We start from the raw sequence: 12,582 nt of genomic DNA on the forward strand, positions 1-12,582 counted from the left end.
TTGAATCTGTTGTCAGAGAGTAGCTGGTATGCTACTCTCTCCCAGAGGGTTTTTTTACCTCTCTTTTCTTTTAATTAAAGTCTCTCTTAATACCCGATTGATTTTTTCCTTGTTTTTAGATCCAAGGGGGTTGGATCTGGATCCATCGGGAGTTAGTGGGAAAGAGGAGAGGGAATGGTTAATTTCTCCTTGTTTTAAGATCCAAAGTGTTTGGATCTGTGTTCACCAGGAAATTGCTGAAGTCTCAAGACTACCCAGGGAAGAAAAGTAGTGCTTGGGGGTGGTGGCAGCGATACCAGATCTAAGCTGGTAATTAAGCTTAGAAGTGTCCATGCAGGTCCCCACATCTGTACCCGAAAGTTCAGAGTGCGGAAGGAACCTTGACAAGGCACAAAATGTAGAGCATTCAAAGCATACTGTTAAGCAGCAGCAGAACTCATTTCACAAAAGTAATAAAGATCCTTCTGGTAAATGGATAACTTGCAAAGAATGACACCAATACACTCCTTTTTTCAATCACTGGTCTGGTGGGAAGTCATGAAGAAATTGCTCAAAGGAGTTTCTTGCTAACATTCAGCAATTAAATAGGTTGCCCAGTTACATAAGTTTTGTTTTTGCAGTATTTAAATGTGTTTAGAGCCATGATTACAGCCAGTGTGTTGGCTCAGTTCCTGAAGTGGCTTTAACTCACCATTACATATCCTGCATTCCCAGAACAGATGGCAGCATGACTGGCCTTGAGTGTAAACTAGATCAGACTTGGATTAAGCTCTAGTATAAACAAGACACTGGCAGCCAATAGCTTTGGTGGATTTAAGTGTCTCATCTAGATTTAGACTGAGCCAGGTTGGAGAATAGTAGTTAAATGCCAGAAGCTTCCAGCATCTTGTTTACAGTACATCTCCACTGGTGGTGGGAATTTTAGAAGAAAATTTAGAGGATCCTTTTTATTTGCCTTCTGGTTTGTTTTTGTGTGTTGCAGAATCCACATTTTCAAGCTTTTCTCCACAATCATGACAGCTAGAAACTTGTTACTTTTAAAGCTGAGATTCTGATGTATTCACATGACTTCAGGAGCTGGGGCTTTAAGAAAAAACACCACATACCGTGAGACTTTTCTCCTCCCACCCTCTATCTGTTCTGTCCTATTTTGACTGTAAGCAGATTGGGACACAGACCAGCTCTCACTAGGTGTTTGTACAACTAGCAAAATGGGGTCCCAATCTCAGTTGGGCCTACAGGAATGACCATAATACAAATATATTGTAAGTTAGAAGACAGTAGTCTGTGTCTATGTATTCATCTCCTTCCCCCAAAAGAAATAATCTATTGTTAGAGTCCAAATCTTACCAAGCATTTGAATTTCATAACACTGCATTTAAGTCAACTATTCCATTATTGTTATTATTTTTATTTGTTAACAAAATGGAGAAAGTTCCTGATACTATTGCAAATACACAACCATTTGTAGCTTTGTTGTAACTGTCCAGAATCCTCTCTTAGCCCATTTATACAGAAGGGGAAGGAAAATTCTGTACTGGTAAATAAGAAAAAACCTGCTAGTATTAAAATTTTAATATGGTAGATTAACTCCTGTGACTCTTAGTTCCTTATATTAACAGAAGGATGGATTAATTTAGTTGGCTCAGAAGCAAGTTTAATACATTAGTACCAGTCTTGTTAATTAGCCCACACTCCACTATGCCTCAGCTCTGATCTACGTACATTGAGCACATTTACAGAAGGGAGAGGAGCCCAGCTCCCCTACCACTTGCAATTTCCACGTCCATTTGCTGAGACTGCAAAAATAAGAGCTAATTATGGTACTGGTTGCTATAACTTGGACAATATTCCAAAAGGAAGTCAATTAAGACTCCTTCAGCATACATTAGGCCACTAAACAGCAGGGGATGCTAATGCCTTTTGATGACCTAGGGGTAAGCAACACCATGTCTCATTATCAATCCTATTAGAAATCCAATCCTACTAGAAATCCAATCCTACAAACATCTTATTTTGCTTTCTTTGCAAAAACGGTGCTCATGAAATGGTACATTTATTAGTACAAATTGCCATTTTGTGTACTGTAGCTAGTAAGAGTCTGACGTGTGTGAATTCCAGCCACTGCCCTCTTTCTTGTTTATTATCTAAGTGTATCAAACAAACCCTGAATGAAATCCCTTAGTAGTATCTATTATTTGTCCAATAAATATTCACACTGGCAATTTTATTCCTGGATTGCCACCAAACTGCAGCATCTTGCCTCTCTACTCTACTTCATGGATTCTATTGAGAACAATTTGGCAGAAGAAGCTGACAAATGCTATGGTCAGCATATTGATCTCTCCAGCATTTTCACATTCACTGATGTATTCATCTGTGCAGAGAAATGATTATTTCTTCTTGTCACAAAACTGAAGTGCTGCTCCCTGAACTGCCTTCATCACCTCATTTGAGATGATTAAATTGTACCGTGAGCCATGCACTAAGTAATAAAGAAGCAAAACAATACAAGCAACTTGACTACAAGCTCAAGATGTTACCTAGAGAGAAAAGTGGGCCTTTGTGGAAGACAAAACAAAACGAAAGTAGTAAGATCAGAAGGAAAAAAAGTACGAACACAGACAGGCAAAAGGGTATAAAGCCATTTTGGATTAAATTTACTCACTCTGCAAATCTCAGCATAAGTGGACTGTGTATGGTATAGAATATACCCCATGGGCTGAAACAGCAAATGCTGCCCCTTTGTCACCCCATGTGCCAGGATTTCTGATCATTAGAGTCATATTAGCTCTGGCCTATTCCTAAATACACCCTTTGGGCTGGCCTGTTTTAGATTGATTTCAAGATGTAGCTCCATTCTGAAACTGAAGCTAGTGCTAGTGCCGAGATGAATTTCATGCTGAAAGAACATTAACATCTCGAATTCCTCCCAGAGGATAGATGTAGTGTTTGCCATTAAAGTACTAAATGGTTTGAGATCTGGTTATCTGAAATAATGCTTCTCTGTGCTGTACTGTCATGGTTTCATTCTGTGAAAATGTTCAGTCTAGACAACCCCTTTGCTGTGAGAAGCAGCAGGTTGCTGGCAGGGCATTCCCCAACTTTGCAACTCAGTCCCTTACTCCAGTCCACCAAAGCTTGGATTTATTAGTCTTCCAAGAGTGCTACAGATCCCATCTATTTTCCCAAGCATTAGAGGAAAAGATGTGCTGAGGGCTGAAGAGTTTGGGTTTATTTTATAGTTGCTGGTGAATACTTACTGTCAAGTTGTTTTGGTTTTTGCACTATATAATTCTAATTTATGGGCTTCATACCCAGAGCATGGGATGGACCCAAAGTATTTTATAAAGATGAATACGTATTTATTTGAAGGCAGCATGGAGACTGAGCTCCCCACTGTAAAGAAATCTGTTTTATCTGCACCCTCTAGACTGCAGAGGGGCATCATGGGACTCCCATAGTGTAGAAGACCTTCAGCAGGCCCTCTATGGGTGAATTGAACAGTTAGTAAACACACACTTGAAGGTAGAATAGGCTCTCTATCATTCTTTTCCAATCACCAAATAAAATATGAAAATGGCTGCTAGCAGTTAAGTCAAAGAAAGGCAAATCAACAAAATCAAAATGCCAAAGAAGGAAATCATCATCATGGGCAGGAATCTGATCTCAGTTACATCACCAGGGGAGGCTCCAGGCCCCAGCACACCAAGCGCATGCTTGGGGCAGCATGCCATGGGGGGTTCTCTGCCTCCCACCGGGAGGGTGGGAGGCAGAGAGCCTTTGGTTGCATGCCTGCAGAAGGTCCGCTGGTCCCGGAGACCTCCTGCAGGCATGAGGTCATGGGACCAGCAGACCCTCTGCAGGCACACCTGCGGGAGGTCCACTGGAGCTGCAGGATCGGTGATTGGCAGAGAGGCCCCACCGTGCTTGGGGCAGCAAAATGTCTAGACCCCCCCCCCCCCCGTACATCACGGTAAGTCTTGAGTAACTCTTGACTTCAGCGAAGTGATTCTCAGCCTATGAGATCAGAATATAACCCAACGTGATTTTAGCTATTTGGGGCTTTTCTTTTTAACTTTCTCCCTAAGCAGACCAATATTGCAATGAATAGGAAGAGTTTATGGGTAAATGAACTTGCATATTATAAATATTTATCAAAGTGGTCAAACTCCACTGCCTGGCCATTGGACTCAATTTCTTACTGCACTGTCTTACCAACATATTGTTGTTTACACAACCTATAATATCTTTGACAACTAAGGGAGCCTAAAGCAACTCCAGGCAGGAGTTTAAGTTGTGGGGGCCTTTATACTGGCCCTTCCCAGCATAAACAAACAAGGCAAAATTCTGTGTTCCCTTTTCAGTTTTCACTCAGTCTTTATTTCAGGCAAATTTAAAATGGGACAAATTCAGTAGATAGCACATTTATCGCATGTGTTTTCAAATGCTTTACCTACAGTAACTATCTATTCCTTCTTTTATGAATAATCTGAATATACCATACCAATAGTTTCTTCTTCAATTCTAGAACTGTGAGGCCATGCTAATTATGAATTTAAGGGAGTTGTGTATCTTTGTATGTTTCCTTCACTACAATCCTAACTACTAACCAATTATTCTAATTCTCCTATTGCATGCATGGAACATGCTTTCTGCTTCTCCCACACTCTACTCCACATGCAGGTCAGTTCCACATCGATTTATTGGAAAGTGTCCTAATTAAGCAATCAGCTGAAAGGCACAGAGAGCTGGTGCATGATTCTGAGCAGAGTTTTCACTCATGTTTTAGAAAATCTCTGTGTCTGATACACAAATATGAAACTGATTAATCTGCAAGTCAGTGAGTTTTTGCAGATACTCCAAACCAGAGCAATCTAGAGTTGATTTTTTGGTGGTGGTAGTGATTTTCTGGTGGGAATAGCTTACAATGCCAGCAGTTGGGGAAACATGGTAACCATGAAAATAGCAAACTGGAGAACTTAGGCAGAGATTTTGTGGTTGCCATTCTGGATATAGCAATCATGAATCCAAGCCTGCGTTCCTTGTACATCAAGACGTTGGGGTTTTAGCTAAAGAGTATGAATGCAAGTGAAATGCAGAAACAGGTTCCAAGTGTGCAGTTTTTAAAGTTCTGACTGATTTAAAATGCCCATTAAGAGTTCCACAGTTCACAGCTATGACAAAAGAGAAATATTTTCAGTGTGTGAGGCAAATCCAAGACAACTATAAAATATGTTACATACATTAAAGGTCTGATGCCCTAACCATCAACATCTTCCAGGGCATCAGGATCTCCATGAAATCAAACTAGTTTAAAGAAAATCTAAGAAGTTTCTCTTATGTTATGTAGAAGAACAGGATTGTACAAAGACAAACAAACATGAGAACAGAGGGACAATTTGTATTGACATGGAATTTGACAGCTGTTATGCCCTAGGACTAAGAGTTGGTGCACTCCTTTGCTAGAGTAATGGCCAACATGCAACACGGTAAGAAGAAACACTAGAAATGACAATGAAATTATGGTCCCTGGCTGTCCCAGTCTTTGGTTTTGCTACAGTACAGAATATCCTCTCACACACAAGTCTGAACTAAACCTTCTTGCAGTCTGTTGTGGCTAGACAACAAGGCCAGCAAAACACTGTGCTTGTCTATTTGTTGGTCCTAATTGAAACAGTCACTATAGCATGCTTGTGTGTGTAAAATAGGACCAATTTGAAAACAAAAATTAAAAAAAAGATTGTAAAACATTCTTTTGTTTTGTGCTTTTAAAATCAAGCCTTTTTAAAATGCAACACAGTTTACTTGGAGTATTAAGCCAGAAACCAAAGCATGTTGTCTCATTAAAATAACCAGCTCTGTAGAGACTGAGATAGAAGGAAGAAATGACAATGTAAACACGTACCTGATGCTTCTTGAGCTTTCACCTTCGGACCTGCGGAGTAACAAAAAGTAGTATTTAGAACACCACCACTTAAGCTCTTTGCATTTATAAAATAAACAGACCCTCATTCACGTTTTGCAAATGCCAGAAATACTTACTCATCTTTAATGCTCTCTTTAAGTTTCATTTTATATCTCCAGTGCTTTTATACTTTTGCTACCAATTAGCAATTAAAAAATGATTCTACTTAAAGTAACAAGAAATCAGTTAGGAGAAATTAAAAAGATAACAGTTAACAAGTCAATCATGAGGACACTTAAATGTAAGCTGTCACACTCTTGAACTGTCATAGAGACCTTTTGTAAATATGCACTATCACAGATTTATGTTCCATGTTTGTAAAGTACAAATATCAGCCTCTTATATCCCATACTAGCAGCAGATTAGCTTTTACATTCTTTAGTCTCTCCGGTATTAAAAAGGTCATGGACATATACATTTAGGAATCTAATCCTCAGACTTCTCAAATATTGTTCTGCTTCCAAAGAGCTATGGATTGCAAATACAGTCAACCTAAAATATGATTTTTGATATGTATGTTTCTTAAATTGTGAGAAAGTGAAAGAAAATATGCTCTACTGCAGTTATTTAAGGGCTACCATCATATTTTCTCTTCCAAATGGAGAGTAATATTATGAATCCACAATGATGCAAAATGTACTTTTTCCTCTGTTTGCTTTTTTAAATATGGAGATTGAATGATATCCTATTCAAACTGACAAACTTCTCGTCCCTGAAGAAAAATAGAAACTGGATACAGTTTTAATATTTCATGAATGAGTGCAGAATCCAGAGCAGAATATATAAAATCATCTGGTCTTAGCACTACAGAAAACCTAAAATATTTGCCTCTGTATCCTGGTGAGGTAAGGATGACAAACTTACATTTTGATTAGTTAATCTGTAGTAGGGCTATCAAGTGATTAAAAAAATTGTGATAAATTAGTGCAATAAAATTACAATTAATTGCACTGTTAAACAATAGTATTCTATTTAAATATTTTGGATGTTTTCCACATTTAAAAAAACATTTCAATTACAATCCCAGTATAAAAAAAGTGTACAATGCTCCCTTTATATGTACATGCACTTTTGATTACAAATATGCACATGGTAAAAAAATGGAAGAAATTCTATTTTTCAATTCACCTAATACAAGTAATGTAGTGCAATCATGAAAGTTGAACTTACTAATGTAGAATTATGTACAAAAAATAACTTCATTCAAAAATAAAACAATGTCTGAGCCTATAAGCCAGTCGCTCAGACAAAAAAGTTTGTTTACATTTGCAGGAGATAATGCTGCCTGCTTCTTGTTCACAAAGTAACCTGAAAGTGAGACCAGGCATTCACATGACACTGTTGTAGCCAGTGTCTCAAGATATTTACATGCCAGGTGTGCTAAAGATTCATATGTCCCTTCATGCTTCAACCACCATTCCAGATGTGTCCATACTGATCATGGGTTCTGCTCAATATCAGTCCAAAGCAGTGCAGACCGATGCATGTTCATTCTCATCATCTGAGTCAAATACCACCAGAAGGTTGATTTTTTTTTTGGTGGTTCAGGTTCTGTAGTTTCCGCATTGGAGTGTTGCTCTTCTAAGACTTCTGAAAGCATGCTCCACACCTCATCCCTCTCAGATTTTGGAAGGCACTTCAGATTCTTAAACCTTGGGTTGAGTGCTGTAGCTCTCTTTAGAAATCTCACATTAGTATCTTTTGTGTTTTGTCAAATCTGCAGGAAAAGTGTTCTTAAAAAAAAAAAAAAACAACTAACATGATGTGCAGAGTCATCATCCAAGACTACTATAACATGAAATATATGGTAGAATGGGGGTAAAATGGAGCTGGAGATATACAATTCTCCCCTAAGGAGTTCAGTCACAAATTTAATTAACACTTTTTTAAACAAGCATCAACATGGAAGCATGTCCTCTGGAATGGTGGCCGAAACATGAAGGGGCATATGAATGTTTAGTATATCTGTCATATAGATACCTTGCAATTCCGGCTACAAGAGTGCCATGTAAATGCTTATTTTCACTTTCTGGTGAAAATGTAAATAAGAAGAGGGCAGCATTATCTCCTGTAAATGTAAACAAACTTTTGTCTTAGTGATTGGCTGAACTAGAAGTAGGACTGAGTGGACTTTTACACTCTAAAGTTGTGTTTTTTGTTTTTGAGAGCAGTTATGTAAAAAGAAAAGTCTACATTTGTAAGTTGCACTTTCACAATAAAGAGATTACACTGCAGTACTTGTAAGAAGTAAATTGAAAAATACTGGTTTTTTTACAGTGCAAATATTTGTAATCAAAATATAAAGTGATTAGTGTACAATTTGTATTGTGTTGTAAATGAAATAAATGTATTTGAAAATGTAGAAAACCATTTAATAAATTTCAATTGGTATTTTATTGTTTAACAGTGTGATTAAAACAGTGATTGATCACGATTACTTTTTTTTAGTTAATTGCATGAGTTAACTGTGATTGAGCGCCCTAATCTGTAGCTGATTTTTTTTCTGTATCCAAAAGGGAGGAACAAAAATCATGTCACATCCTTTGTAAGAACCCAAATAAAATGCGTGAAAGGAAACTGACAGCTGTAACCAACTTCTACAGCTTAATTGTTTTGGAATCTTTATTTAGGACTTTCATTTACCTATAGTAAGAGCTGTGCTGTTGATTGCACAAATGAACTATCATTGTGCCAACTTCCCTTTAGCATATTAATGCAGTTCTGCACAAAAAGGAGATGCTAGCGAGACAATACAGAATGAATTTTGGTTACTGCACATAAATCTAACAATGCCATCACCGAATTCTAGATCAAAGTCCCATCTGAAGTAGATATAACGATCATTGTGATGTTGTGGCCCATCTCAAAAAAAAAGATATTGGAAATGGAAAAGGTTCAGAAAAGGGCAACAAAAATGGTTAGGGGTATGGAACATCTGCCATATGAGCAGAGATTAAGAGGATTGGGACTTTTCATCTTGGAAAAGAGATGGCTAATGGGGGGGATATGATAGAGGTCTATAAAATCATGCCTGATGTGGAGAAAGTAAATAAGGAAGGGTTATTTACTCCTTCTCATAATACAAAAACAAGAAGTCACCAAATAAAATTAGTAGGCAGCAGTTTTAAAACAAAAAGTAGTATTTCCTCACACAACAACCAGTGGAACTCCTTGCCCGAGGATGTTATGAAGGCCAACACTATAACAGAGTTCAAAAAATAACTAGATAGGTTCATGGAAAATAGGTCCATCAATGGCTACGATGGCCAGTGATGGTGTTCCTAGGCTCTTTTTGCCAGAAGCTGGGAATCTGTGACAGGGATCATTTGATGATTACCTGTTCTGTTCATTTCCTTTAGGATACCTGGCATTGGCTACTGTCAGAAGACAGGATACTGGGCTAGATGGATCTTAAGTCTGACCCAGAATGGCCATTCTTATAAGTAATGAATTCTTGAAGAGTACATATTCTAATTATTACATGATTATAGGCAGAGCTGGCAGTGGAACCTATAGTCCAATTTATATGATACATTCCATGATAAGACCTTGTTTTCAGTTGTTTAGAAGTTTAACCAAAACATTAACTGTTCAAATGAAAGTTTCCATGTTCAGTTTCTGCTTGAGGCTAAATTGCTTTTGGAAAAAGTTTCAGCTAATATGGTTCAATTGTTTCTGAAAAAAAAATTAATCGAAATAACCTGTTTTCCCCTATATTAAAAAATTCTTACAACCATTTAGTTGAGAAGCTCTAGTGACTCCAAATGTTAGAAAAAGGGCTTTACATTTGGAAGGTTGCTGTGCTGTCAGAGATATCCCTTGTGCCATCCCTGTGAGAATATGCCCAAATTTGGCCAAGTTATGAGGCTTTCAAATCTCAGTTGGCACACTTTCAGTAGAAACTTCTTTGACTTTGGCAGCTAAATTCTTTTGAAGAGTTGCCCTGTGCATACTTCAGGCTGGGGCTGCAGGAAAGGCAGAGGGAAAGGGGACAGGAGCTGGGGTGTTCAGGGGGTGGAGTCACAAAAAGGCAGGAGGCAGGGCATGGGTGGTGCAGGGAAAGGGAGGAGGAGAAGAGAGTGGGGGCACAGGGGCAGAAGGGTCTGTAGCAAGTAGAATATAGTCCCCTCCAGAATTTGGAATTGAATCCAGGAGTCCTGCATTTCTACATTTCTCTGCTGTCAGCAAATAGTTGTGAAACCCACTTGTAAACAGTGCATCTCATCCTCATCTAGAGCCTGGTCCACACAGAAGATAACAGCCTTCTACTGCTACTAGTTATGCTATTAGCTCAAGGGCTAGATGTCTGTGCTATTGATCAAAAAGGTCAAAACTCAGATGATGATCCAGGTTTGGGAATGGGAAGGGTAAGGAATGGGTTATCAATATGGTTAAAAAAATAATCAGAATTTCTGGTTCAGTTCTTTTTAAACACACTTGGAAAACTGCACCCAAAAAAGTGTATGTTAATGGAATGTTAAGGTTGCAAAATCAAGAATTTGTTAGGAAATTCTAGACTTAAGATTGCCTATGCAACTTTACAGAGAAGGATGTTGGTTATCAAAAACTAATATATATTATGACAAAATATTTCATGTCTCCTGTGAGCTTGTGACATTTTGGATGAAAAGAGGAATGGACTATCTAAAACCTGGTTAGAAAAAGCCATCATCTCCAAGAAGAATATGAAACATTATGCTAGAGGTGAGGGAAAGCTTTGGCTGAGAAGAAGCCAAGAGATTTTTACCATATTGGGAAATAAGTAGCTTTCAAGGTTCTTTAACTGAACTTTAGCACCTTATTGTCAGTATTTTTTGTAGATATTGTCCGGTGTTGAAGGTCTTTTTGCCTTCTGTTTTCTTATAACTTCCAATAAATGTCACTTTGGTTTTCATAGAATGTCAGGGTTGGAAGGGACCTCAGGAAGTCATCTAGTCCAACCCCCTGCTCAAAACAGGACCAATCCCCAGACAGATTTTTGCCCCAGATCTGTAAGTGGTCCCCTCAAGGATTGAACTCACAACCTTGGGTTTAGCAGGCCAGTGCTCAATTCACTGAGCTATCCTCCCCCTGTCTAGAGCTGAACCAGATCTAGATGCTCTTTTTGGGCAGGGAGTGGCTGGGACTTTGAAGAACATTATTGCTCTCTGGTCATTGAGAGGGCTGTGGCTAGTGATCTTAATACAGACCAAGGAGTGACATCCAGATATGGAATAGCTGTGAAAGGAGCAGAGATAGTTGAGTGTATTGACAGGCAGTGTCACAAACATTTCAACGCAAAATGACAGAAATTAATGCTCTGGAGAATACTGCTGCCTTAAGCAAAGTAAGAAATGCTGCTGCCAGAAAGAAATGTAGCAAAATCCAAACCACGTAATATAATTAAACACACAAAAAACTTGTAAACAGATACAATTACCTTCCTGGAAAGTTTGAATACAATTTCATTGCAATTATCTCCTTTTACTTTGAAGATTACTGAAAATATTTCTGAGTATCCTCATTCTCCAACTAACAAGAGGATGCTATGTTTAGTGGTATCTTTCAGCACTAAAATGTGGTAGTTTACTGTGGTATTTGGTATCAATCACAAGCATAACATCATCTCCTATAAAAGGCATCAGTGAAGAACAATCCTGACCTTTGTAAATGCCTGAGTTCTAAAGTGTCAGTGATATTATGCAATCTTATTTATGGTATATAAAGTTAATCCTACTGTATACAAAATTTTTTTCCCCACAGAAGGAACATGAGTGGAACAACTGTACATATCTACAAATCAAAGGCAGTCAGTTAAATAAATATTGAATTGGCCCTTGCCATAGATCAGTTCACGTTAATGAAGATGATATCTGACTTAGCATATATTTGTAACTGAAATGTATAGTAAGTTTTTCAAATACAAATGAAAAACACAGTGAAAGCTTTAGAATGATTGCACAAAGTAAATTCTCTCCTAAAGGGTCTTCTGTATATATTTAAGAAGAGAATGGAAAGACTGATCCCTGCAAACTACCCCGGCCCCCCAAGTGAGTGGCTACAAAAGCCATTTCTGTGCCAGGCCCATGTGAACCCTGAGATGTTAGCACTGCACTCAGTGCTATATGTGGAAGATCATTGCCACTTTTTTGATTGGACATAGGGCAACAATTTTCAGTTATTGGCATCCAGTGCAGGCTATTTGAGAATTGGCTGGACTATCCAGCGAGTCAGACATGAGTAAGTGTACTGCACTACAGGGGGCAGGTTGGGGGATGCACACCACCATATCTCTCTGTCTTAAAGAAACCCATGGCTGACTGTGCACAGTTCCAGTGCAATTAGCCTGAAACATGTGATCCAGGTTGGAGAATCCAAACACCTATAATTCCACTGTGCATTTGTGAGCTTGCAAAGCAGGCAGGTGGAGCTAAAAGACCTGGCTTGGAGAGAGGCGCTATATCCTAGTGGTATTTATCACCAGCAATGCACACCTCACTTAACCCTAATCTGACAAATCCCTTTCACACACCCCCAACATAACTCCTTAAAACATACTTATTCCCAGCTGCCAAGATTTTTAGGAAAAAAATATTTTAGCACTTCAAAAGGTATCAGTACAAGCCTACATTTTC

The 12,582-nt window shown here is 38.4% G+C and overlaps 1 protein-coding gene across 3 annotated transcripts in view; it reads right to left on the reverse strand.

The window, feature by feature from the left end:
- IQSEC1 (IQ motif and Sec7 domain 1) overlaps window positions 1-12,582 on the reverse strand; it is a 710,112-nt gene that overhangs the window by 500,361 nt on the left and 197,169 nt on the right. For all 3 annotated transcript variants that reach the window (XM_030568827.1, XM_030568826.1, XM_030568829.1), the window contains exon 2: window positions 5,909-5,938. In XM_030568827.1, coding sequence (XP_030424687.1) covers window positions 5,909-5,938 — 30 coding nt within the window. The remainder of the gene's footprint in view (window positions 1-5,908; window positions 5,939-12,582) is intronic.

The sequence above is a fragment of the Gopherus evgoodei genome, chromosome 7 (genome assembly GCF_007399415.2).
Source record: "Gopherus evgoodei ecotype Sinaloan lineage chromosome 7, rGopEvg1_v1.p, whole genome shotgun sequence".
NCBI classification, from domain to species: domain Eukaryota; kingdom Metazoa; phylum Chordata; order Testudines; family Testudinidae; genus Gopherus; species Gopherus evgoodei.